Source organism: Oxyura jamaicensis, chromosome 14 (assembly GCF_011077185.1).
Source record: "Oxyura jamaicensis isolate SHBP4307 breed ruddy duck chromosome 14, BPBGC_Ojam_1.0, whole genome shotgun sequence".
NCBI classification, from domain to species: Eukaryota; Metazoa; Chordata; class Aves; order Anseriformes; family Anatidae; genus Oxyura; species Oxyura jamaicensis.
Genome location: NC_048906.1, coordinates 11,600,341 through 11,627,752, shown reverse-complemented (window position 1 = coordinate 11,627,752; position 27,412 = coordinate 11,600,341). Strand labels below are relative to the sequence as shown.

The following is a 27,412-nucleotide window of genomic DNA, read 5'->3' as shown; positions in this document are numbered from 1 at the left end:
CTGAAATGCAAAGCTTTTTGATGAGCTGCCTGTACCGCTGCGAGATACTTGTACCAGAGTTCTATAAAATGAGATGTGGAATTATTGAGAGGTAATGGCTAACACTGTTCATCACGACAGACTAGGGCAGGTTATTAATATTACTTTCTATCTGGAAAGGTGCTGCTGTATGTCCTCGCTCTGGCGTAGGAAAGGCAGTCGCGGTGGTTCTCTCATGTAGTAGGAACAGATTTCATGTGAATTCTGATTTTGGGTGGTAAGAGACTGTGAAAGCAGTGGGTTGTAAAAATAGAACTCATTATTTAATAAGTGTAAATTCACAAAATTTATTTGGAAATAAATATGATTAAATGATTAAAGTATGTACATTTATGGGAAATAATAGAAGGATGAATAATGACAAAGAATCATTAATATAAAGTCATTTGGTAAAAGGGGGCATAATTGGAGTAATTTGCATTTTATTACACTGGTACCAGGAATGTTACTAATTTTACAGAAAAGAGAGCTACTGGGAAGTAGTTATTCCACAAAGGAAGGTGCCCTGTTTACTAACTGCCATTTCCTAGCAGCATAGCTACAAAGGTGAAGTGATTCAGGGAGAGGAACAGGGATGTGCACTGAGAACGGGGTTATATTTTCATTAAATGAATCAGTGAGGCAACAGCTGAAATATTGTCGTGATTTTTTGGTGTCTCTCCTTTAGTATACTGATACTGAGAAGGGTTTCAGAAGTATCTGAAGTTCATTAGATTAGAGAGGTGAGAGGTATGCTATAGCTTGCCAGAGAGAAAGTAATTTTCCTGTCTGCTATCGACAGAGAGCTGAGAAGCCTTGATTCCATACAGGTGAAGCATCAACACTTGATGCAGGAATCTTATTTTACCAAGGAATTTGCTCACCAATGTTGGTATTAGCCTCCCTTTCTTGACGCCTTCTGTAGGAGAAGACATCCCCTCTTCACAGAGGCATGGAGCAGTGCCCGTGCCACCGTGCACGTCAGGCCTGATGATGGAATGAAGCAAAGTAATGGAAGTGACCGGGATGTCACGAAGTGACCGTGCCATCAGGCTGGGTCCCGCCATCTCCCAGGCTCGTTGCCCGCAGCAGAGCCTAGGGCAAAGGTGTGGGGAGGCCGCGCAGCAGCGGCCTACCGCTGGGCTGCCTCTCCCTCTGCTCCCCCGGGGGCATTTTATTTCATGCTACCAAAAGCAGGTTAACAAGACAGGGATGTTTATGCAGAGCCTTCCTCATAATTTTGTTTGTTTGTGAGCTTGGAGGTGTTTTGCTGTTGTTAGGCGTGCTGTTTTGGTCCTGGGAGTGGGTTTCTGTCTTCATAGCTTCAGAGGAGGGCCGTCGATGAAAAGGAAAGCAAAGCTAGTGGGAGAAAGGAGCAAAGCGCAGCCAGTTTTTAACGCTTCCAAAATTAAGTGTTAGCAGCAGTCATAAAGCCACCGTAGTTCTGTGCAGATCTCACCTGTTAACTACTTTGTCAAAAATGCACTTCCACAGACGCTGCCGTGGCAATGTTCAAAATGGTCGAACTCCAGCAGTAAACGGCTTGGCTCGGTGCGCAGGAGCTGTTACTCTTTATAGCGCTGTCAGATTCCCAGAAGCTGAAGATGAGTGAAGGAAACGGCTTGTGTTGTTCAGAGACGCACGATGTCGCTCATTTTCTCCTGGGCAGAAAATACTGAATAAATCAGATGGTGGACGCTGTGCCCCCGGTCAGATGTAATACGTCCCCGTGAAGGAATGAGCCAGCTCCCTCCCGCTCTGTGCTTCCAGGAGCCATCTCTGGAAAAAGCAGAGACGTGCTGCAGGGTAGAGCCTGCCAGAGCACATACTCGCTATCAGGCAGCTTGAGATTGTGTTATTTTTCAGCATTTCTTTGGAATAAATCTGGGGGAAAGGAATTATTATAAAAAGGAGACTGGCAGGAGGGGAAAGAAGGACAAGCTTTATATTTATTACTGGTATTTCATAGCACTTTTTTCACTGTAATGTCGTGAGATGAATTGTCGTGCAGCAGCACACCCCAAAACTTGCAGCGTTTGCTGTATCTCACAGAAAATAGCAGCTCCTTCGTTGCTCGCTTGTTTCGTGCTGTTGAGTTACCTAATTGATGTAAACCTGCTGCACAGTGATGCGAATGTTCTTCCTGCTGCACCCTGTTTGTACGGAAGATGACAGTGTGGCTGGAAGAGCTCACTGGGTATGTAAAAGAAGGAAAATCACGCCTCTTGTGTGATACGTTTTAGTTGCATCAATAGAGTTCTGAATTAATAGCCCTTTTTTATACCAATACACGTCAGACTTAGCAGGAGTTGCTTCAGGAAGTGTCACAGAATTGCAAGCAATACCAAACACGCAGTTTCCCTATCGTAAGAACTATTTAATGACCAAGTATTATGTAGGAAATAGTAGTAAAGTTCAGTAAAGATTTCTAAACCTCCTAATTCTCAATAAATAACTTTTTTCACTTATTTACTTTCCTGAAACACCAGTCTTTCAAGTATGTAACATTTGTTAGCCCAGAGTGCTCGGAGCAGCCCTGCCACTCTCTGAATGCCTGGGACACCTCTTGAGTAGCGCTGCGTGTTTGGTTGGCACGGTGGGGCTGGGGAGCATGAGGAAGAGGGCGAGGAAGGCTGTGGTCACCCGGTGCCCCCTCGGCCAGCTTGGATCCTGGCACCGGCCACCCATGGGGCAGAGCAGCGCAGGGCTGCTTCCCCAGAGCAGGTCTCTGTTGTGGCAGCCCCATGGCCTTGGTGCTTTTTTCTTGGTGTGGAGCTCAAACTGGAGATGATTTTACTTCTGTGTGATGCGTTGACAAAGTAATTCTGCCGTGCAACACAGTAAAACAGGAGAAAAGCATTAAAGAATGCCTCCTTACAAGTACAAAGGAACAGAGAAAATGCATATGCTTAAAAAAAAAAGAAAAGAAAAGAAAAAAGAAAAGGGAATCATAGTGGCAAAATAATCCTGTTGCTTTAAGGTAGCATTTAAAAATAGAAGTAGAAAACTTAATGCTCTAGCTTTTACCCCAGTAAACATACAATTGTAAGCTGATTGCGGTGAATTCTTTACATGACAACCCCCATCAGCGTAAGGTTTAGAGACAGCCCAACATCTGGAAGCCAGCAGCAGCCCGGGGTTTTATGAAGCGCTGCCGCCAAGTAGGATCCAAGGGCTGCTGTAACCGATGTAAAATGAAGGTTGGGTCCCATGCAGCACCTCAGGCATGGGGGCCCACGTGAACGCGGGTTTCCACATAGGCTGGGCAAGTGGTGAGCAGCGTGAGGTACTGGGGAAATAAACAGAGAAGCTGAAAAACTGCTATTAGTATGTCCAAATTATTTGTATTGGAAAGCTTACAGACAAAGTCCTGTCTGTATTACGTGTCATGGGCAGAAAAACGTTTATAGAATCTCTCCAAAGAAAGTTGCAAGAGAATGACCTTTATCATAACGTCAGCTGTTACTTGAACAGAAACATGCTGTCTTCCGAGGGCTGGAGCTTGGAGTGTTTGTGTCCAGCTTTTGTCCTATAGAAGGAGGCAACCAGACACAGTAGATCATCTTGTGTACGAGTGGTGTTGGGCATCTAAAGCCAGGAAATTTGCTGACCCAGATGCAGGACCCACGAGCCAGCACGGGAGCGTCTCCTCCAAGGCCAGGCAGGGAGGGGTTGGCTTCAGAATCGCGTGGGGCAACAGCCTGGTACCCCAAAATAAGGAGCACTGCCCAGTTTGGGGAGCTGGTCCCGCCACGCTTCTCGGAGCGTGACAGTGCCTGTCCGTGCCAGGTGGGAGATTTCCCACAGAGCGGCAATAAAACTGTCTCATTTCAATTCAGGAAGGAGCGTGGTAAGCAGCTCCTTCTCCGTCTTTGTGCCTAGGAATAGCCCAGAATATTGTAATGCAAAGTATCAAGGAAGTGCAATAAGGAATATTCTGAACCAAACTCAGATCCTTCTTTTTTGAACAGATTTTTGGTACAGATCAGCTTGATACAACACGGTATTTACCAGCCTGGCCTTTAATACAGGATCTGGCTTCCAATTATGCTTCACTTCATGCAACAGTTGCAGAGAGTGCGTGTGGGCGTATGAGAGATTGAGTTTGTTCTTTAGAAATGTGAAGTCTGCTCTGACTATGAAAACCCATCAGAATTTCTAGCACTTAAACGCCATTTCCTTCTACAGTGTGCTACCAACATTAAGTGAGCTTCACAACAGCTCTGTGAGAAATGGAGAGTGCAAGTGGAGGAAGACATGCTGGTTTTCAGAGGTAGAATATCAATCCAGACATCATTGAGAAGCAGGCTGTAAATCTTTTCCAGAAGCAAAGAGTTAATGTCTGATCTCAAATTACAGCTTGGAAGCGAATGCCTAAAGTCTTAGCTCTTTTTTCAAAAGTACGTGAGTGAAAATGGAATAAAGTACATGTCAGGCATGGCTGCTGCTGTGGGTTTGAGTAGTCTCTTGAATCTGGGACAGCAGGTGTCAGGCAATCCTGATCGCCACCACTTCACCCAGAATGTCTTTATATTCTTGGTGGTTGTTCCCAGAGGCTTCTCCTTTTGTGCTGTGCTCTTGAGCTTTGATAGTGCTTTGCTAGCTACTGAATTTTGTATCCAAGAAGTCCAAAGGAGTGTTATTTTTGTCTTTCTGCAGTTCTCAATGTTTATGTCTCTCCTCTAGGTTTGAAGACCTATCTGATCTCCGGTCAGAAGGTGAAGGAACCCCAGTGCAGCTGTTCACAGGCCCTGCTTCCTGGCTTGGAGTCTGGAGATGGAGCCAGGATACAGGCAGCATCATCGGCTGAGAACTCCAGCGACTTGACAAAGACTCTGAAACACATGGAAAAACCTAAGGTAAAATGCCTAGTCCAATTGACAAGCAATCTCTAAAGTAAGGTGAATGTTTTTTAAAGGTGGTTTCAGATAAATGATTTTCTTAATATTTGTATTTTGTGACCAAGAGGTCAACACTGCTTTTTCAATAGTCTTGATTTTATTGGGGGGAAAGAATCTATGTCTCCTGCAGCTACTGTAACTTTTATGATTTTCTGTTTGCTGCAGCCTGCTTTGGTCTTTCCTCTCTCTCTCATGCTGTGCACCTGTGAACCTTTTTATATGAGCATATAACAGACATCTCCATGGAAAGACAGCAGGATTGTTTGAGTGGTAGGAGAAAGCGCTTTGGTAGGCTACAAGACTGTGTTTTATCTGCTTGCTCTAGAAACCTAGAGGGCAACGATTTGTATGGAGAAACAGCTTAGAGAAATGATGACATTTTGTTATGTTCACACCTCTCACGAGAACTCTTGACAAGGAAATCTGTGAAACAATGTGTATTACTTTGAAGCTTTGCTGTTACTCTCAATCTTCCAGCTCAGAACAGATTTCCCAAACAACAGATGTCTATTCTGTTTTCATTTGTGCTGTGAGTTCCTCGTGTTGGGTTGCCTGAGTTGGGCACTAATGCCAGGCCCGTGGGTGGCTGTCTGCAGGTCGCTGTCCTTAGACTCAGTGTATTTAGTCCTGGGAAGAGCTCTTTATATTTAGCTGGTAGAGCTGACAGCAAGTGACTTTCATGGCACTCTGTCTGGATCAGGAGAGCATGGTTCAGGCACCTCTACCCTGCATCTCTGCTTGGTTTTAGTTTTGGAGTAAAAACACTTGATCGCAGTGTGATAAGCTGGAAGGCTGGTCTGCAGATATGGACCAAAGTTAAGCGATCTCCTTACAGAGCAAGCTGGGGCTGTATAACTACAGAAGGTAGCAGAGCTGTCATTGTCCTTCCCAAAATATGCAGTGTGAGGTTTGGCTGGTCTCAAGTTGTTGGTGACACCTTTCTATTCCTACTGCTGTGTAAGAACAGGATGGCGTATTTGGCATCCCTCGGGCACCAGCTTGCCAGCTCTCTCTCGTCTTTCAATGAAGAGACTCAAAAAAACCCGTAGGAGAGCACAGAGGTACTGCTGAGGTAGTAAGGGGTAGGAGCTTACCTGTTTCAGGATATCAAAGTGGGGGCGGGGGGGTCCTGTTTGTGGGGTCTGCAGGTGGCTGCTGCAAGCTCTCGGGTTTTTACCTCTCCTTTTACCTCCCCTTCTGTTTGGTCTCCGCTGGGGGAATACTCACAGACCGGAGGGGTGGTGCAGGGACAAACTGGGCTGCGCTGCTTTTCCAAATGCTGCTGCTGCTGCATCGCACAGTGAGCCTTCATGTGCTTAAAATGTCTGCCCAGGGAGCAGGGTGAGAAACCTGGCACGTGCCCCTTCACTGTGTGCAGGGTGAGGCTGCCGAGCACTAGGTGAGGGGGAGCATTTACACAGTGTGGCTTGTCTGCCAAAACCTGAAGGGAAGCTGTGGGGAGCTGGGGGTTGGCCTCTTCTCACAGGTAACTAATGATAGGACCAGAGGGAACGGCCTCAAGTTGCACCAGGGCAGGTTCAGGTTGGAAATGAGGGGACATTTCTTCTCAGAAAGAGCAGTCAGGCATTGGGACGGGTCACCAAGGGAGGTGGTGGAGTCACCGTCCCTGGGGGTGTTCAAGGAAAGGTTGGACGTGGTGCCTGGGGACGTGGGTTAGTGGGTGATAGTGGTGGTAGGGGGATGGTTGGACCAGATGGTCTTGGAGATCTTTTCCAACCTTAATGACTCTGTGGTTCTAACGTTGATCTGCTGTCATGTAGGTAGGCACTTACTTCTCTAAGTGTTTTCTGCAAGAGGAGGGTGACTTACTCAGCAGAGGTGTGCAGTCCTGGCTGGGTGTTAATTGCTGTTTAAATGCTTACAGTGTTTGTCACTGCACAGAAGTGCAAACATGGCTATACAGATAAGTGAAGGAGAGGCTCACACTGGCTGTCCGAGTAGGGAAGCTGCTTCAGAAGAGCGTCTAGGACAAGTGCCAGCTTAGTTTCAGCCTTCTCAGACACCCTATCTACAGTGGTGCTAAAATTACTGCATCGAGTTTATGATTAGAGGTACCTGTTTCTATTCATCACCACGAGCACTGGAGGACTCCTGAGGGATTTTGCAAGTGGCCAGACAACAGGAGTGAATTTTGAACAGCCCCAAACTCGGCTTCCCCTGCGGTCTGATAAATATCCATATAACGCATGCCCCAAAATACATCAGAATGTGTAGAGCACAGTGATAAAGCAATCATGTGAAGGCTCAGCACTTATTAAAAAACATTCTCCGCTGCCGTAGTTGCAGTATAGGAGTGCAAGGTGCTCTTGCTTCTCGCAGCAGGGCTACGTGCAAGTACTCCAAGCTCTGCAGCACGCTCTCAAGTGTGGATGTGCTCCAGCCTTCTTCCCTCTGGGTAGTCTATTATGGCATACTGTGGACCACAAGGGCTGGGTCACGCATTCAGGAAATCTGTAATTTGCCAGCCATGCTAGAACAGGTCTTATGATATTAAAAATAATAATAATAATAATAATAAAATAGAATACATTTTAAAAATCCTCACAAAGAACAGATGTGCAATTTAATCACAGATCATGCACGGTTTCAGAAAAGGAGTGGGTTTCTTTTATGCAGTGTTTTTCTTTTAAAGCCTGCAGCTTGCTGGTAGGGTCTGGAGTGATAATTTGCAGAAGAATCATGACTTACATGCCAACTGTTTTAAATACAAAGCTGTAAACAGTGTCAGTGTGGGAGGAGATGACTCCAACTCTGCAAAAGAGACTAAGTAGGAGGGGCAAAATTGTAGGCAAGCTGAAATATTTTTGTTCCAAAGGGAATAAGTGGCCATATTGCATGAAAAGGATGACTTTCACCTTTTGGGCCTGAACGGATGTTTGGGCTTGAACGGATGTTCTAGTGGACAAGGTCTGTTAAGGAAGGTCAGGAAGGAAAGTGCAACAGTAATTGATCCACGAAAGGGATTGTATTTCCTCCTCTCCTCCACTATGTCTGCGTTCAGTTTGCAAATCTCATTGCAGTATGGATATCAAGGAAAGGCGTGTTTCAGGTCATTAAGTGGGTATGCAACTAAAACGCTGGGGAAAGATGCTGAAAGCATTAAGTAGCAGCTGATTTTTGTATGAAAACGCTGTAACTTGCTTAGCCATTTTTGGTATTGGTTTATTTTATCTATCATATATTGTGAAATCCCATACTTGACTGAGAATTATAGGCTTTTTGTAAAAAAAAAGTCATTATCAACTCAGTATGAAAACAGAAAGTACTTCTGCGTGTTTTGGTGTTTGAAAGTGCGTTAATGCATTATTCATCGTGGCTGGCCACAAATGCACGGAGCTTCTGCGAGTGTCTGCAGTAGAGAATTAAGTTTATGATATTGACTTGAACGCGTGGGGCAGGTCAGATAACCTCCCATCTCTTTTCAAAAAGACAGACTTCTTTTCTGAGATTTTTGTTTTCTGCTTTAACCCTGAGGAGCTAAGCATGTGATTTTGGTCCTGCTGGTTTATTAGCAAGATCATATGGGGAGTATTTTCTTTATTTTTGATGTTTGACGTATTTGATTTTTATTATCACCATTAACTGTCTTCTGCTATGCTTAAATCTACTAGCTATTGTTCTAGGAACATAGAAAGCTTGTTAGCCCATGGTCATGGTCAATTTTAAAGCCATTTAGTAATGCTTTCTGCAAAGTGGTTAAGGCATTCATGATACTTGATATTTTTTTAAACAAAACTGTTTAGGAAACAACTTCATTCTTTTTTCCAGTATGCTGTTACTTGGTCAGGCTGCACCACTTTAGAATTGGATGAAACTTGCTCACCCGTTGCCAGATTAAGGAACTTGTAGGTAATTCGAGTGCCTCAGCCCGGCCCATGCTCCCGAGGAGCCGTGGGTGTGATGGTCACGGTCTGCTGGCTGCTAAGAAGGCTCAGAGCCTGACAGCCTTTGAGAGACGTACATGGTTGAATGATGAGGTGGAGCAGCAGTCCCGGGAAGAAGGGCCACCCCATAACAACCTTCAAAATTAAGACTTCTGAATCTTTTCTGAAATTCAGGTGCGACAAGAGACAGGAAAAGGGGCACTGGGTGAAAATTCAATTCTGAAAAGAGAAACATGCTGGTCTTTGAAATAGGGAGCGAACCTGAAGGGAGAAGCTACTGTTTTTTTGGACCAGCTGTTGCATTTTGGATGGAAGCTTGCACCAGGCCCCCCTGAGTTCAAAATAAATAGATAAAAGGGACATGGGGTGTTGAGTTCAGGATGAAACGCTCAAGTGGCTCGTTGGAAATTTCAACAAGTTCTTTTGTGGATAACCCACCAACATGTAGCTTAGCGTGCTGAATTTAGCATGCTGTTCCCAGTGACTAGTGTGTCTGTACCCATTAGTAGTCTTCTGGCAAGCCTGGTAACAACAAACTGTCTGAAGAGTATAAGAATTGTCTACAGGGATCGGATATAGGGTCCCTCTCGTGCAGTATCCTGTCTCTACATGGCGAGCATGAGAGAAAAGTTTGAAGGACTTTGCAAAAGAAGATACAGGGTTAATTTGCCTTAAGAAGACCACATTTTAATTCAGATTGTTTTAAAAGCTGAACTGTGACCTTTTAGGTTGCTTCCAAGATGCGTAACCTGTAACTATTAGGAGCGTTGATGGTTTTGCTTTCCTTGTTTCCTTGCTTCCTGTGATGTTTGCTCAGTGTTTGGCTTCAAGAGTATAACACAGGCACAGCTCCAGTCTTACAGAGCTGTATGAAAAACTATTCTCCTTTATTATTTTCAGATTTGTTACTTTCCATTTTTCTGTGCTGTTTGTAACACGCCATGGTGTTTTGTGCTTTTCTGAATATGCTGCATTCTGTGCTAAGCCTTCCCTCAGCTGGTCATAATGACATTCAGATCCTTTTGCAGACCCTTTTTAAACTAGAGAATTGCACTTCTCTCACTGAAGGATATTTCTTTCTTTTTGGGGTACTCCTTTGCCAGAGAGTAGTGATTACAGACTATCTGTGATTTTACAGCAGTAAATCTTTCCTGGATTAGATTTAGCTTTAGTAAGCAAAAAATCTGATTTGGTTTTGAAATGGTGGATTCTGGTCCTTTCAAATTTTTCTCCCTGTTTCCCTTTCTGTTGCTTTGTTTATCTTTTAACCATGCAGCAAGCATACAAGCAGGCCACATTATAAATCGCATACCATTACGAGGACACCAGAATGTTCTTGGCTAAATTTTTTTTGTCTCATTGCAGCCTTGCCCTTCATGTAGTACCACCCTTGCACCCCACTGCGATGTCAGCATAGATGAAGGAGCTATCCAAAATGGTTGTCAGGATGAGCATAAAAACAGTACAAAGGTAATTTGAGTATTTATCACTTCCCTTCTTTCCCCTTATTTCTCTGCTTCAGTTAGCTTTCTCATTTTTGCACAGCTATTACTTTATTCAAGCTCTTAAGCAGCAGAACCAATTTTGAGCAGTTGTATTCTGAACTTCGGTTGCCCCCCCCCCCACCCCAAATTTTCAAAACAATTAGTAATTTTATGGGCCAATTTGAGAAGGACCTAAAAGTTGGGCTCTTTAAGTTAATGCTGAGGCCAGAGAATGAAAGAGGCACAAACAACGCTACCACCCTCTCCATCGCTTACACCAGTCGCCGTGTGTCACCTAGCCACAAGTCACACACCTGTGTCTTGCTGTTGTTTCTTGTATCGTAGCTCTAAAACACGGTCATTCCTGTTCATGCCCACAGCTGAAATTCACAGCACCTGAGTCCATTCACATCCTTTTTTTGACAAATAGAGCGTCTTACATATTCAGCATGCTGCTGCCAAAGTTGTTCTCCTTGCTTGTTGCTTAGATATATTTACCGAAGCTACCTACTCCCTCCACAGTACCAGACATGGCCTATTTGCCGTCTTGTTTGTGGCCTTTGTAGCCTCCCTGCTCTGCCTGTCATCTCTTCCCCCTTTCCAGAAAATTAAGCTCCCACCTAAATGCAGACTGGATGCCAGAGCTCATCAGCTCTCTGTTATATTTTCAAATACATTTAATGCTTTTCCTCACTGGGGAGAATCACTTTATAACTATTCTCAGAGATAGCTATCTGGTTGTTTTCCTTCTCATCCGTCTGTAGAACTCTTCTTGTGTATAGAGCTAACAAAAAAAACTTGCCAGCATTTTTGTAAATGCTATGTAGCACAGTAGGCCATGTTCTGTGCTGGGGTTCCTAGGAAACAGACTAAGAAGAAAAAAAAACACACTAATCTTTTCAACTCTCAGGAAGATAGAGCAGAGTGGCCAGCAGGTACTGTTCTCAGAACAGCATGAGATCTTCGAGACAGAAAACATTGTGGGAGATCTTCCCAGATGGTGAGCATGAGATGCTGCTTCCCAGGCTGCTTCTGCCCACGTGCCAGGGGTCTCCAGGAACAGACTGCAAACAGAGATTTTCCTCCCAATACCAACCACCTGTTGTCATATATTGTCTTCATCAGAATTATTCTTTAAAGTTTCTTCCTACTGCAGCTGTCTTAGCCTCATGTATGTTAATCAAGGTCAATGAACCTTGCTTGGAAGAGGCCTGTCCAGTGCTGAAAAAAACATCGGTAACTTCATTGGAAGAAATAAGCTGGTGGAGACCAGATCATATGTCCCTCATGTCTTCACAGGTCACGAGTTGCTACCCAAAAACTAGGTAGCTAAGTGGCTATCCACTGAGTCTGGAACGTCCATTTAAATGAAAGCTTCTTAAGAAGAAGAGCCATCGGCTCCCTCTGCTCACCTCTGTTCTCTCCTCACACCACGTCACTGCACCTGGCCCTGCAGCATTCATGTCCCCTCCTGTTCTCTCATCTCCCAAAACACTGTTAACCACCTCCTTGGACCCTAGCATTCTTTGGAACCCCTGGGTCTCTTCATGAGGGGTGCAGTCCCGTGGTGCGTCACATCTCTGAGTGCTCAGGAGAACTGCACGGCCTATGGCTGTCAGAACCCACAGTAGCACTGGAGCTAACAGAATTTATTAAACAGGGATTTTCTGCTTACAAGCAAGCAGTTTCAAACTCTAATCCCCTCCTGTTAAGATTAACAGAGTGGAGACAGCACAGGAAAACCTTGAGCTGACCAAAGGGAAGCATTTTCTTAGGGATTTGATCCTTTGCCAAGGAGCTGAAGAGAAAAGGCCAAGAGAAGTCCATGCTGACCTTCTCTGAAAGAGCAGAAATTCTCACTGCATTCTTAAGATGAACTCGAAGAACAGACAGGGAAAGCAAACAGTACGCATATCTTTTCTCTGAGCTGCCCAGACAAAAAATCTGTGTTCCCTCCTTTACTGCTTTTCAAGTGAAGCAGGGTGAGGAAAAGGAAAAAGATCCTTTATAAAGAAAAGGGTGATAACCGTGACCTTCATTTTTCTAGGCCTCATTTTTTTTTCTGCAAAGTGCTCTCAGCAAATACAATCTTTAGCACTAAAAAAACAAACAGCAGCAATGAGGAACCTTCACTTCAGGCGCTTGTTTGACAGTTCTCCTTGCCTCGGGAGCAGCGGTCACTGCGGCCATCACTGCCGTGCCCTCTGCTCCTTCGCAGCTCTCCCTCTGGGCGGGCTGGGTGACCTGCTCCGGCTGCTGGAGGGCTTGTTTGGAAGCTGTTGAATGCTGTCCCATAGAAAAGACGCTGGAGACCTTTGGTGGTGACCAGGAGAGTGCCCTTCTGTCACACTCACAAGTGCCTGTCCAGTCCAAGAGATACACATTGCTGAAATCACCTTTCTCTTCTGTTGCTTACATTCCTTAGCAAAACATTGGCAGCACACCAAGGTAACTACTAAATTTGCCTATTATACTTCATCAGCTGCTGTCGCTGTACCATGAACACCTGCAAGCTGCCAAAACAGCTGTCTTGAGTCATAGTAGGGACAAGGCTGGGAATCCTGTCCTCCCCGTGCTGCACTCCTCCTGCTGGGCAGCCAGCGCACAGGAGTCCTGCGTCCTGCCAGGGCAGGGGGAAACGGGAGCGCGGTCTGCCTCCCTCCTGCCTTTCCTCCTGCTTGCTACGGCTGTGGGGCAGAGCAGGTCTTCCTTTCGCGCTGGAAGTTTTGATGGGGATGGGGAGCCCAGCCCAAGTGCTTTCTGACTCTTCCCTGCTCAAGGTGATGTTCTGCTGCTGCTGCTGTCTCATATCTTCACTGGTAATTATTTGTGAAAGCAGTGATGCGTGAAAGTTTTTAACATGTACAACGTTTGTGTTTGTATGTTTGTGCAACTAGAAAATGGGTACCAGAAATGCTTATGTTAGAAGAATGCTTCTTTTTTGTTTTAACATCTTCCTGTTAAAAACTAGGAAATAATATATTAACAGTTGCCTGTGCGCCTTCAATTATACCTGCCTATGTTCACATTCCTCATTTGTTTTACAGCCTAGAGACGCAACGGTATTCAATTAATTTTGCATGGGCAGCTAGAAATCTGGTATTTCTCAGCTTTAGCTAAGTTGATTTTACAATCTAAGGAACATATTTCAGTGCGTGATTGAGTGGTGTGGTATTTATGGTCACTGCAGTGGCATCCAAGAATAGTCCTCTGGAGGAGCTAGTCACTGCTGTGTGGACTTCTGTATGGGCAGAAATGAAGAAACTTCTGTCATGAGTGGGTTTCAGGATGAGGATGGACGTGGAAAATGATAAGACGTGGAGGGGGGAGATGAACATTCAAATATGCAAAGTTTTGATACATGTTTGTATTTGAAAATTGTAAAATGATCCTGACTAACTGCAGCTCACTTTCATTCTAGCTGTATTTAGTTGTCTAATTCCTTGGACTTGCTTCGATGCACATTGCTCTAGATCAAACAAAATGTAAAGAAAGAACTTCACGTTCCATGAAAATAGAATCATTTTTGGTTGAAACTTATTTTTACTCTGAAATGAATGACAGCAGAATTGCTGATCCTGTGCACTTCAAGTGTATTTCAGGCTGGTGTCAAAATTGAAAAGTACATTATTAATACAATAATTAAAGAACTATATCTTAGCGAGGAAAATGTGGTTTCAGTTGCAGAATATTCTTGTAGGATGATGAGCTGTACGAAAGGGCTGTTCAGATATGGCTGTTCCATCTTTCTGGGAAAGCAGTGAGGCTGTAGTGGACAGTGGCAGGATCAGCAAGGCTGGCAGAGTTAACATCTCATGGCCTGTGGAAAGATAGCACAGTTAAAGCAGGTATTTAAAAAGATTTTGAGAAGAATCTTGACCTGAAGATGAGTGAATGAAGTTTGGGTCTGTCATTGGTCTGTCATTGCACATGTGGAAATGTAATTTGCTTTCTGATGCCTTGGAAACAGGGACATAAAAAGCAAAAAGACAGCACCTAAAGAGGCGTGCACTTCTAGCAGACATGAATGATTTCAAGGCAGGTGGAGGTAGGTCTTTGACATGATCACATAAAAGTTCAGCGTGCTGAGGGAAGAACTTTTGACTTTTGCTCCATTATATCTCTCCTGTCTGCTTTCTCAACCATTCATGTTCCCTGTGTATCTTTTGCTTTCTGTCATGCAGGCTCCAGGAGGCCATAGTCCAAAGACTCAAAATGGACTTTTGAGTCCTCCACAAGAAGAAAAGCTGAGCAACAGTCAAACCTCGCTTTATGAAATGTTGCAAGAGAAAGGAAGATGGGGGGGCGTGAGTCTGGATCAATCAGCTCTCCTTCCTCTGAGGTTCAAAAACATCAGAGAAAAGACAGATGCTCACTTTGTCGATGTGATTAAAGAAGACAGGTAAGGAAAATGGAGCTGCACAGAGAAAAGGTATATAAAGGAAGAAAAGACAGTAAAAGGGGTCCCATAGCTGTAATCAGCATTTGTGTGCTTTTTGTTTCATGCCAATAATTATTGTAAACATACTATAACATGCTGTATGTTTTCTGATCTTAGTCTGTCTTCTGTTTAACCTATAGTAGGAACATGAACTCAAAAATATTCTGCTCTGTAAAGCCAGGTTTTTCATCATTTTTTTCTGCGGTTAACAGACATTCTTCATTCAAGTCTTTGAAAAGGAAAAACACTCTTTCAGTGACTTGTTACAGAGTTGAACTCTTTTATCTTTACATTCAAAACTCCTCCTAATACACATATTATGTACTGTCATCTGAAATTAAAAGTGTAATATATAATCCGAACCACAAAATTCAAATTTTTGTATTGCAAGAGAACAATATCTGATAATATTGTGTGACTAATGCCTAGAAATCACATTTGGCTTGGAAGCAGAATTAATAGGAGTGAATTCTCATGGACCTATTAGCTACCTACAGCATTTTGTAAAGTTAGCCTCTCCGCATTTCATACAAAAAGACTTGTTTTGGGCAGAGGAAAATATGTTCTTCAGAATCCAACACTGATTTTGTAAACACACAGTCGTATCTCCCTTATTATGGCAGTGATTTGACTGGATCAGCTAAACAGATAACTTAGTTTTGTTATTATTTATGGCTATTCTTATTTTTGCTTCACTGCTTCCACTGAGATTAGGGACATTTTATCTAAATATCCTTGAAACTGTATGCTCGTTTATACTCCAGGCTGTTTGGAACAGGGACAGTGTTGTCTTAACTGGAAACATGACCAAAGCAGGGAGAAGTGAGAGGGACAAAAGTCCTTCTCCAGTCTCTTCTTCTCTTGTTCTTTTTTGTGTGTGTGTGTGTTGTTTTTTTGTTGTTGGTGGTGGTGGGTTTGCTTGTTTTGTTTTGGTGTTTTTTGTTTGTTTGTTTATTTTCCAGATTACCTTTCTCCTGGGGCCAACTTCTGTAAAAATTTAGGTTCCTTTTTGTGCATGTGTTCTGTCATTAGTGGCTGAGAAAAGGTGTTAAGCTGCTACTTCAAAATATTAGAAGACAGAATGATTGTGAAAGTCCAAATGTTTGCAGAAATCAGGAGAAACAAATTGGATTTTTGTTTAAAATGTAACTAGCATACTGCAAATTTTAAGTTCCAGAAGCAGCTTAATTCATGCCAGTGGACTGCTAAGGATACCCACCTCCAGCTCTTGTATTCATGAAGCTTTCCTCCTCCACATACAAAATGGATACTTCTTCAGAAAAAGGAAAAAGTAGGACCATGATGTGACATCAGTCAAAGCCTAGCTTTTTTTTGCCTTTTTTTTCCTCAATTAAATATCATCATTACCATATTAAGTGGGCCATTTCTTGTTGCCAGGGAAACTTCTCTGCTGAGTTCGGTTCGTGTAAACATAACTTTCCAAAAATAATCTCCTGATTAATTAGGTCTATTCAAAATGGTTTAGGCCTACCATTTTGTATCAATCCTTTTTAACATTTCTTAGTGTTAAGTTAGATGTAATGAGTCATTTAAAAAAAGTTTGATCCCCTACTGTAAAATGTAATACATCGTTGGTCTCAAATTTAGTATCGATGAGGACGGTTGAATGGGAAATCTGAGTTTTGTCAGCAAATGGAGTGAAATCCAAACTTCCACTTGGTCATCTTACATGAAGATTCACATCATTCACAGTAATAATTACTGGAATGTTGCTGCTTTGCTCTGACGTTACTGCAAACCCAGCAGCAGCAAGTGAGAGCTTCTCTTTGCATTGGGTAGCGACTTGCACCATGTTGCATGATGCAGGTGTTCTGATCTGCAATGTAAATTAGGCATCATGTTCACAGATGTCTAACCTAGATATGGTGATTAGGTGTTTAAATTAATCATGCAGGCTTCCTGTACAGCTGGGAAGAGTTAAACATATCCTAGGGACGATTCAGGAGCCTGTGTGCTGCACAGCTGCCTAGGGCTGGGTGTGAGAAAACATTGAACACTGGTGGTGTTTGTCATGCCCCAGCCTCTTCTGGAGTTCAGGTGTGTGTCTGACAGTTTCACAACTGGCTGCTGGGCTCTTTGGGTGCCCAGATTTTGCCTTGGAGTTGATATCTCAGCACAGTTCCCGTCATCTTTAAAAATAATAGCAGTAAAGCCAGTGTTAGTGTGGCATTTTTGTATTATTGCGTTACACAGGAATCCTTTCCATGGAAGTTATCAGCTTGCCTTTTCTTAGAAATTGATTATATGTATTTTGCACAGTGCATAGTTTGAGCTTTAACTCCGGCTTTACTACAACAACTATAAAAATACCCTGCTTTGTTCATTGCAATCTGCGTGCTACCATGTATTCTAGAAGAAAACTATAGTATAAGAGGTAGTAAGAGTAGTAAATGGCTCTTGTCATTCCTTGAGAGCATCCTGTAATGTTTTTTAATATATTGGCCAAAACCAGAGTGTTTAAAGGATGTAAAGAATCTGCCATATTCTTGGTTGAAGTCTTTGTCTTCTAGAGCCTCAGTCTAGCAGTGCATGTGTTTGGTTGGTCTTGCATCTCGAGAAGAAATGCTTCCCACATGCTATCTTGTATTGGGAAGTTTGGGCGTCTAAAAAATCTCTGCCAGAGGTACAAAAAAAAAATGCAGGTACAGACAAACTTTCGAGGGTCTTTCAGCTTCCTCAGTTACTTGGAAGTTGGTCTCGTGCATCTCTGTGTCTTTTGTTTAGAGTTAGCAACTGCAGAATAGTCCACTCCAATTTTTGCTCACGTGCTAGGTAGCACTTGGAAAGAAGCAGTCCCATTTCAGATTCTAGGGCAATTTTTAAAACAGTGTATTATATGTTATGAGTGGAATCATTTGCTTGAAATTAAACAAGGTTCATAAGGAGAGCGTGTGTTCTGAAGTCTCAGATTAGAATGACAGAAGAGAGAGTGACAGACTATCCCAGAAATAAATTTGGTAAGCAAGCCTGACCATCGGGCACAAAGCAGTCTATGCTGAGTAAGTTGAGTCCTTCCAGCTCTTTGACACCTACTAGAGAAAGAAGAGGTCTGCAGATCAAGTGTCATAGGTATCACCAGAGAATATCTTTCACAGACTTCTTACAACTAATGTAGAACTCAAAAAATGCTTTTTTTTTTTTCTCTGAAGGGTAGGAAATAGAAACAACTTTTTAATTTTTAAGGCCCCTTTCGTGTTTGAGCTGCACCTGGTACTGAAAGATAAGGTGAAGGAGTAAATAAACACCCTCTGGTAGGTGCTGCCTACTTGTTCATTAGTTCTAGTAAGCTCATTTCATTAGTTGTTAGTGCCTTTGTTGAGGGTTCTGGAGATTTCAAATTTTCTGTTGCAGAAGTAAATTTAAGCCATCCATCACCTTGGGTTACATTTTTCTGCAGCCTGGATCGTTAAGCAAATGTTCCCAGCTGAGTTACTGAGATATTTTAGTGTCTTTGAAGTAACAAGACGGTGCTGTTTTCTAAAATGGACCATGTTTTTTTTCTAACAGTTTGTCACCTTTATCATCCCTGGCTTGCTTTGTCCAATAGAATTCCATCCAAGACATAAACATCCCACGGCCACGCGTCTCCTAAGGCTGTGCACCTGTAGCAGCAATTAACCTTTACTATCCAGCTAGCTTATATACAGTTATCTGTAGCCACCTGCAGTTGTAGCTGTTAAGTTTCCAGAAGAGCTTGTTAGTGTCTTCCTGAAAATATAGAAGTTTGCTCTGTTATGGTTTTGTAAAACATTTCCTCTGACTGAGCGAGGATAAGGGGGTACCACGGTGGCTGAGAGCAAAGGAAAACTCCAGGAACTGCAAATGCAAGCGCCTCCATCCCTGGAAGCAGAACCACAGAATGGTGGGGCTCTGAAAACACTCCAGCTGAATAAACTGATGCTGAATTGTCTTTTCTCTTTAGCCTCATGAAAGACTACTTCTTTAAGCCGCCTATTAACAAGCTGAGCCTGAACTTCTTGGATCAGGATTTGGAGATGGCCTACAGGACGAGCTATCAGGAAGAGGTGCGTTTCTCCTGGCATTGGTTTTCTTCTGTAATCCATTCAAGTAACGTCTGTAATCGTTGTTAACACATTTCATTGCAGTTGATGACAAGGGTTATGAAATGTCAAGTGGGATTCACTACTCAGTATTGCTGCCTCTGAAAACAGTCTCAGTTTACCTGTCTTGTGCCACGTCCTGAGTCTAGTCCAAGATTTGGGTTGGAAATACATTTTCACAACCCACCGGGATACACTGATCACTTCTCCTGCCTTTTCTCCATTTTCAAGTTAATGTTTCAAGGTTTTAGGCAGGTCGGAGAACTGTAAATGACTTACTTGCCTCCTCATTGAATGTCCTGACTTTGAGAATGCTATTTTTGAATTTGATTCTTGTTCATGCCACAGCCTCCTGGTTATCTGAGGGATACCCAAATCTGGTCTGAACTCAATATGATAAGTTCTGTAAATGTGTTGCATTCAAAAACAGGCAGTTCAAAACACTATGTAATTGTAAGGAACAGTGTGTAAATAGTAAGGAACTTGGTGCATTCTTTAGGATTTTGCAGTGAGTATAACAAGTCCTTTACCCCCTTGGGAGCTAGTAGTTCTGCAGACTTTACACGTCAGTAGATATTCCTTCTGTGTTGATAGGAACTAGCAAGATGTTGTAAGCTTGCATGTAGCAACAATAGATGTCAGTACTAACTGAGGTTGCATTTCCATGAGTGGCTGAAAAGGTACTGCCAGAAGAGGGCAATTGCTCTCCCATCTTGTTCCTACTGCTCCCTGTTCCTGCTAATGGCTCTGGTGCTTACCACACTTCCCTGCTGTGATCCAGTTTTACTAACCTAGCATAAAATATTCATGTTTTGTTTTGCTGTTTGGGGCTTTCTTTCTTTCCTTTTTTTTTTTTTTTTTTTCCTTTTCCCTCTATTTTCTGCTGTCTTGGAATTGAACCAGCAGCTACTGAGTGCCAGAGGCAGCACGAGGTGAGGGTCTGGGAGCAGGAGGGGATGGGCCCTGCCCTTGAGCAGTGCTGAGCTGTGAGGCTGGGTCACACATCTGGCACAGTTCCCACCATGATAAAGGAAGGTATTGATTCTTTCTTCCTCCCAGTTTACGCTGTATCTGAGGACAGGTAGGATTTCTGCTTCACTGCTTGTTGCTCTCTGCTTGTAGGCTGCTGTCTGCGCTGTGCTGGGCAGTGCTTCCACGCTGTCCTTAGCAGCAGCTGCTGTTTGCTTGGTTTCTACTTTTTACAAACAAGGTCTAACTTTTTCTTTTTCCTCTTTTTTTTTTTTTTTTTTCCCTAAATAAGGGAAGCATGGTAGTGATGCAGTTCAATTCATCCACCTTGTTCACCAACTCTATGCTCATCCTGCAGCACTTTCATTGGTATCTCTGAATAAAGCTCATCCAGCAGCAATAGGGAGAAGCTTCCTGTGGGTGACATTCACATTTTTGAAGTTTTATCTACAGCAGTGTATTACATCTTCTCATATCCTGGATTGACTGCTACAAGAGAGCAAACCAAGAGCGGTTTGTGCTCTTTCAATAAATCAGAATTTACATGGTATTCATACCAGTGTGTGTGTGTACATACACATGCACACACAGACCCCTGTTTGCCTGCTCAATTTGTACAAACTCTACAGAAAACAGTAAATCAAAATGTTTCCAGCTGAAAGATTGGAAAGAGAAGAAAAGCAGTGATAGTCAAGCACACGCAGATTGATCTAGTAATGTGGGCGTGCAGGAAATTCATAGAGGAAGGAGAAGGAATGAGGTCTGTGCATTTTGTTGGTGGTAAGCTGTTCATTTGAAAATTATTACGTAAACCTACCTGAAAATGGGAATCTTATTTTGTAATAGCAACTGTGCAGCGCTGGGACAAAACTTGTTAAAGCCTTAGTATTAGCACAGTACTGGTCCAAAACAAAACAACAAAAATCTCTTGGGGAGCAAAGTGATTGTGGCATTGCTGGTTGTTGAAATGCCTCGCAGTTCACTGTTGCTGAACGTAACTTCCAGCTCCAGTGAGTTCACCTCTAATTACACGGTGGCAGCTGCATGATTGCTTTGTGATCATTCCTAAGTGTCTCCACGTCCCGAGAGCTTGCTTAGCCTGTTCTTGGTTGGAAATTAAGGCACTACTTAACACTGTTAGGGCATCCTTAACACCGTCACTTTAGGATGCAGTGCTGATTTCCCTAATTCAATTTATGTGACTGTGTATGTGGACTAAAGGGATTCTGCTACAGTTCAGATTAAAAGGTAATTTTGGCACTGAAACAAAGCTCGCTGAATACATTAGGTTGCAGAGAGCTACAAATGAAGAACAAGTTCATTTTGCTATGCTGCTGAGTGCCAATAATGTTCTGAGGAGTGAAAGAAATGTCCAAACGAAAGCAGAGTACAAGACTGCGGTATTCAAATGGGGCTACTTCATGGCCTTATCAATAGCATACTTCTCATTTTTCTTTGGAATTTGTTTTCTGCGGTCCCTCGGGAAGATACAAACACTCCTAAGACTTAGTGGAATAAGCCAGGGCGCGGAGCTCATGGTCTGGTTTTCAGCTGGACTGGCCAAACCAGCACACACCGCAGCTGCGCCAGCACAAGGTGGGGTGGGAACGTGTGGTAAGGGGTTGCTTGCAGCAGAGAGTTACTTGGAGCCCTGGCCTTAGATCAGTTCAGGTTACATAGCGTCCTGATTGCTGCTTTAGTCTTGTCTGAAAGGGAGATGTGAGCTCTGCCACGGTGAACTAACTCTTTCAGTTGAGTGGTGCTTGGAGGGTTTTCTTCAAGAACCCCTGGAACCAGAAAGGTGTTTTTTGTTGTTGTTGTTGTTGTTGTTTTTTACTGTTGTAATTTCGACTGTTATTTTAAATGAAAATACTTGAAGAAAACTTCTGATAGCTTTCTCTGCTAGTAATTACATTTTTTATGTTCCTTTGCATAGTATTGGCAATTTTTGTATTATTCCTATATCATTATATTCTGTTAAAAAAAAATGATAGTGGTCTTTAAGAAAAAAAAAGATTCACACCATACTCAGGGGCTGTGCTGCCAGTGTGTTTCTGCAGCGTAGGCGTATTCTCAGGGAACTGCTAGTCATTGAACAACCTCTTCTGTTTCTTTTTTTAATACAGTACTTATAGTGGATTAATGAAGTGGCAAAATGTTCTGTATTCCTCTATTTATTTTTGTGAGCTGCTGTTTATGGTACAGTCAATTCGGCAAGAGAGCATTTATTCATTGTCATCACTTCCCTCAACCCTCGTGTTCCACGCAGGTTATAAGGAATGCTCCAGTGAAGACGTTTGCCAGCGCTACCTTCAGCTCACTCCTGGACGTGTTCCTCTCCACCACAGTCTTCCTCATACTATCTGTCACGTGTTTCCTGAAACACGGGATGGTGGCGTCCCCTCCGCCACCTGCGGCAGTCGTCGTGTTCATCATCGCCATCCTGCTGGAGGTGCTGTCCCTCGTCATCTCCATTAGGTAATAAAAACATAACAGTCTTGAAACAGGAGTCAGAAACAAAGCAGTTGCCAAAGTCACAGCACATCTGTCAAGAATCAGATTTCTTAATGATTTCCATTTCAACTCTGATCAGTTTAATATTCAAATCATTGGTGTTTTGGTCTGACACACTGAAGTTCAGTATTCCCCCCAATTCCTCGGCTGTGTGACAGTCAGCTGCTGCTCGAGGCAGGGCATGGTCTTGTCTCCGCAGTCAGGGCCCTGCCAGCCCCCACACTGCCTCCTTGCAGCAACGAACCGCCAGCCCCCAGGCTCTTCAGGGTGCCCCTGAAGCCCTGTGCCATCAGAGGCAGGGCTTAGCCGCAGGGACAACTACTGGTATTTAACAGTGATTTCTCATTCCCGATTTATGCCCGGTCACCTCCAGGATATGTGTTCTGGACTTATGGGACACTTACGGTCCTTACCCCATCGTTTGTAACTTGTTGAAGATCCGTTACTGTGCAGTTCCTGCCTAACGTGGGGTTTCCCCAGGCCTTAGCAGAAGACTGCAGTTGTTACACGCATTCAGTAAAGCTCATGCTCTCCTGGGCGTGCTGTCTGATGTGCGCAGATACCACGTGTAACGTGTTATTAACCCAGATGGTAGACGCAATAGTTAGATGTTTGTTTGGCTGTACTTGTGATGGCGAGTTTATTCTGCCCCCCTCATTCTCTGTTTTCACTGTCACAAGAGAATGTTATGCGGGTGGTGTGTGGAAATGGGTGTCTTCACTTGCAGTTCTGCAGATCTGTTGGTTACGTGTAAGTTAAAATGCTTTTGTACTTACAAGTTAGAAGCAATTCTGCTGTTGTTCCAAAAGAAACAATAGATTGAAGCTTGCAGTCTGAGTTTTCAGGGTCAAGGTTAAAAAATAATTTGTACTTCATCCACCAAAGTAATCCTTGTAACTCAAGTATGCCTACAAAGGTATGCAAGCATGCTTACAGGAAGGAGTGTGTTTTGGAGTAAAGAGGTGTCATTTATGAACAGGGACAGTACTTTTGAAGGTAGTGTTTCTTAGCAGGTGCATTTGGCTGTTACAGCTTGAATAGTATTGTAGTTCTGGAGTTTTTGGAAAAACTAGAAACTCAGAAAAGTGAAAGTTTTTCTTGTCAGTTTAACGAGCCCAGGCAGTTCCTTCATTACGTCAGGATGGGGAGCAGGAAGGCAACGGTGAGCAGTTAGTTTGGGTTAGGTGGCCACGGAACTGAATCCCTGGATTTGTTCAGCTCTGAACAACTCAGCCACCGCTTTGTACAAGAGCTGGTTTCTGCTACCCAGGTGCATTTGGAGATAATTTGTTTATTCGCCTTGCAGATACCTTATCAAAATACTCCATTTCAGTATTTTTCAACATGTTATTGTTCCTCCTTGTTCTTCCAATGGCACATTATTGTCTTTGCATTTACCTTTTCTTACTTCATACAGTTAAAAAGATAATGCTAGAATCCTATACATTTTTATACGTGGGTACACAAGGTTTTCCTTTCTTCAGTCCCTTTCTGTAATTGGTGGGTCATGTTTTATTTAAGGAGAAGAAGGAAAGCTGTTGTTTTCAATATGCTATCTGTATAGTCAGGAATTTGCAAAGCAGTTTTGTCTTTCTGAGCTGTGTACGGCAGTAGGGAGGTTTAGATTCATTGCAGCACCGTATTGCTGACATCCATGCTCTCTGATAGTGAGCCTGGGCCATTACCAAGGTGAGTTTAAGTGGCCTTATAATGTTTTCTTAATGCTATTTGTTTTTGCCAGTGACATTTCTGCCATTTGCATGAGATTGTGTTGGTTTAAAACCTGAATTTTACTTCCTGAACAGGCTCAGTTTCCTCATTTAAAGTCACATTGATTTAAAAAGCCAGTGTTTAAAGCAGACTCCTAAGTCTTAGAAGTATCTATTTTTTAATATTAATCATTCCTTTGTGTTTAATTCTGATTGGAAAAATACATTGAGAAACATCTCACCTTTTGGTGAACATCCGTAGACAGTCACCAAAACTTAAGTGATCCCAGCTGTTACGGTAGCAGCAGGTTTTCAATAAACAATGGATTGAGAGCACACAAGTTTGCCTTTCTCCTAACGGACACTCATGGGAGGTTTGGGCGTGCAGGGAATACTGTAATTCCTGCAGAGCTACTACGAGTGCAGATGATGGGTGCTCACTAGCACTTGCTGCTTTCATTGGGACCGAGATGGCTGTGAATCTCAAGACCCCACAAATTCTTGTGGTTAATTTGGGAAACAGGAATTGCTGGATGGGAGAAGTGGTTGCTGCCCTTCCCTGCCCTCTCCACCAAATGTGTGGCTGAGGAATTTGAGATAGAAAACAAGCCGCTGGCTATCAGTAGCTACTGGGGCCCTTGTCACGCAATTGTGAGATGTGTTCTCCTTTCTTCTGGCATGAGGAAAGCATCTGGAAATTTACTCCAGAGTTACAAGCAGTTGCTTCTCAGTCACTTGCTGCCACAGGCTCACATTCACAATCTTTCCTTTAGTAAACGAAACACAATTTGTACTTGGCTTACACCTCATCATGGCATCTATAGTAACTCCTAAGTTACTCTGAAGTTCAGAAAAGGATCATCTCAGATCTGGGGAGATCTCACCCAGGGTACTTCCTTGAAAATAGCCTCTTACTTTGCACTGAAAAAGAGCTCTTATTGTTAAAGACCGTCTCAGAAGCCTTCTGGCTTGTTTTCAGTTAGAATCATAGAATCATTCAGGTTGGAAAAGACCTCTAAGATCATCTAGTCCAACCCTTAACCTAGTACTGAAGTCTACCATGCTTCTAAGTTCTACATCTACACATTTATTGAAGACCTCCAGGGATGGTGACTTCCCTGGGCAGCCTATTCCAATGCCACGCAACCCTTTCAGTAAAGAAATTTCTCCTGATATCCAACCTAAACCTTCCCTGGTGCAACTTGAGGCCATTTCCCCTCATCTTACCACTTGGTGCTTGGGAGAAGAGCCTGATTCCCACCTCTCTATAGCCTCCTTTAAGGTAATTCTAAGAGCTAAGGTAGTTCTAAATACATTGGCGTATTCTGGGGGCACTTTTTTTTTTTTTAGGATTTGATGTCTGTTTGGGGTTTAGGGTTGTTTGGTATTTTTATGTTGAATTTATGGTACATATTTACGTACAGTAAGATACATTTTTGGGCCACTCCAGTCTCCACAGCCTGAGGCACGCACTCATGTACAAGTGTAACAACCTTCCACTTCCCCATCTGTGCTATTGAAATATGATCATTCTGTAAGTGTTCCTTAGTTGGCTGCATTAAATTCAAAATGTTTTAAATTGTGCACTGCATTGCATATTCCCAGAGGATGAGTTTACAGGCAGCTCTGTTTTCACTGCTGAAGCATGGAGCTTGTTGGCATCAAGAGGACAGACGTACTGTTGTGCCCTTATTCCATCTCACTTTGATCAGAAAGAACAAAATCATCCTTTCCCTCTTTAAATTGTCTTCAAAGCGAGGACTGCTCTCTCTGACCGCTCATTATACGCAGAAAAGTGCAGAGCTTCCTGTGCAGAAATGCCATCACAAGTGACAATCACAGAATACCACAGAGATATCTTAAGGGAGGGGATTGGACTACAATGCTGGGCACAATCCTAGAATTTCAGGAGAGGGATTATTTTGGGACCAAAAAATTCTTGCCTAAGTTTCTCATTGTATTTTCATTATCATGATGCGAAACACCCTGTATTTAAATCAGTCTGACTTTTAATTGAATCCAGTGCTCAGACTAGGAAGTACTCACTGCAGCTTTGTGGCTAAGGGCTCGAGTCCAGCTGCAGTAGTGGGAGAGGAAAGCACTCGCTGCCTGCACAATGAGAAACGAGGTAAAACTGAAGTTGTTAGAGCAGAAGTCCTTATGGAGCAAGGCTTGCAGGAGAAGGATGTTTTTATTTCTCAGAAGTGTCTGATAATAAATTATTGGAGTATCTATAGATGAGGATCCCACTGTTATCACAAGTGCCACTCTAGAATTAATTGTTTAAAGCTGCATGCAAAAAGTGGTGCTTAATTTGTCAGCATGTGGAGTATGTCATCTCCAGTTCTGTAAATGTAGTACAAAGAATGTCCTTCTGCCCACTTGAAATATGACTACTTTGATTTTCGTGAGTTCCGTTGGAGTGTAAGAGGTCTTAAAGTTCTGGTATTTTATAAAAATATCTTGGGAAATGTCACTTAGCATACGACAGTGTGTGGTTTCACGTGGGATTCTTAGGGGTGCTTCTGCAGGAATACAGGTAAAAGAGATCTGCCCGCTATTTTAGGTGAGAATACAAGTTTTTTGTTGACTAGAAGCTTTTTGCATCCAGTTCTTGTTCTCAATTAAAACCTGTTATAAATAAGATGTTTAAAACATGCATTGCTTTCAATAACACCCTTCAGTGAAGATCTCTCAGTGAGGAGATGAATCCAGTGTAGTGGATATTTCAATCCTGTTCCAAAGAGTGAGAGGTGGGAGCACCTGGTAAGTTGATTCATCAGTTTAGAAGTACCTTAATAGAGAGAAAAAAAAATCGCCTGCGTTAAGAAAAAAAGCAAATACGGTCAAAGCAGTAGAATGGAAATCTGCTATACTCTGATGAAATAAAACTGCCCTTTGCCCACTGCTTCACCTTCTCAAGGCTTGCCAAAGTAATATCCAAAGTCTGTCTGCTGTTGAAACCCTGTAGCCGACCGACTGGATCTTCTTAAATTCCTCATAGCCAAGAACAAAAATTGCTTTGTGCAACTAGAGCTTAATGAACTGGTTTTGTTAACAACCTGACTTACACAGAGTATTGATGCAAGGGCAAACTATTCTGTTTTGCCTTTATTTATTTCTAACATCTGTGACTTTGGTATTTAATATCCCACCAATTCACTGCTGTGCCAAAAGCTTTTGATTTGAAATGTGGGAATTGATTTTAAACTGCCAGTAAATACAGAAATGACGGTAATGTTCTCCATTAGCCATTAATCATTTATGTCAAAGTTACTAATTTGAACTGCAGCTTGTGTAAACATCTTAGATGCTTCAGCGTTTAAGCCCTGTTGAGCTACCCACTGACACTGCATTATTTACCGGTAGTGCCCTGTAGCCATTAGATG

The 27,412-nt window shown here is 42.9% G+C and overlaps 1 protein-coding gene across 3 annotated transcripts in view; it reads left to right on the top strand.

Moving 5' to 3' along the window:
* The window catches only part of ADCY9 (adenylate cyclase 9), a 92,404-nt gene that overhangs the window by 48,483 nt on the left and 16,509 nt on the right, over nucleotides 1-27,412 (top strand). For 2 of the 3 annotated variants that reach the window (XM_035340043.1, XM_035340041.1), the window contains 5 exons: nucleotides 4,705-4,877; nucleotides 10,190-10,294; nucleotides 14,493-14,710; nucleotides 18,693-18,795; nucleotides 22,070-22,278. In XM_035340043.1, coding sequence (XP_035195934.1) covers nucleotides 4,705-4,877; nucleotides 10,190-10,294; nucleotides 14,493-14,710; nucleotides 18,693-18,795; nucleotides 22,070-22,278 — 808 coding nt within the window. The remainder of the gene's footprint in view (nucleotides 1-4,704; nucleotides 4,878-10,189; nucleotides 10,295-14,492; nucleotides 14,711-18,692; nucleotides 18,796-22,069; nucleotides 22,279-27,412) is intronic. The other variant, XM_035340044.1, reaches the window with a different exon arrangement.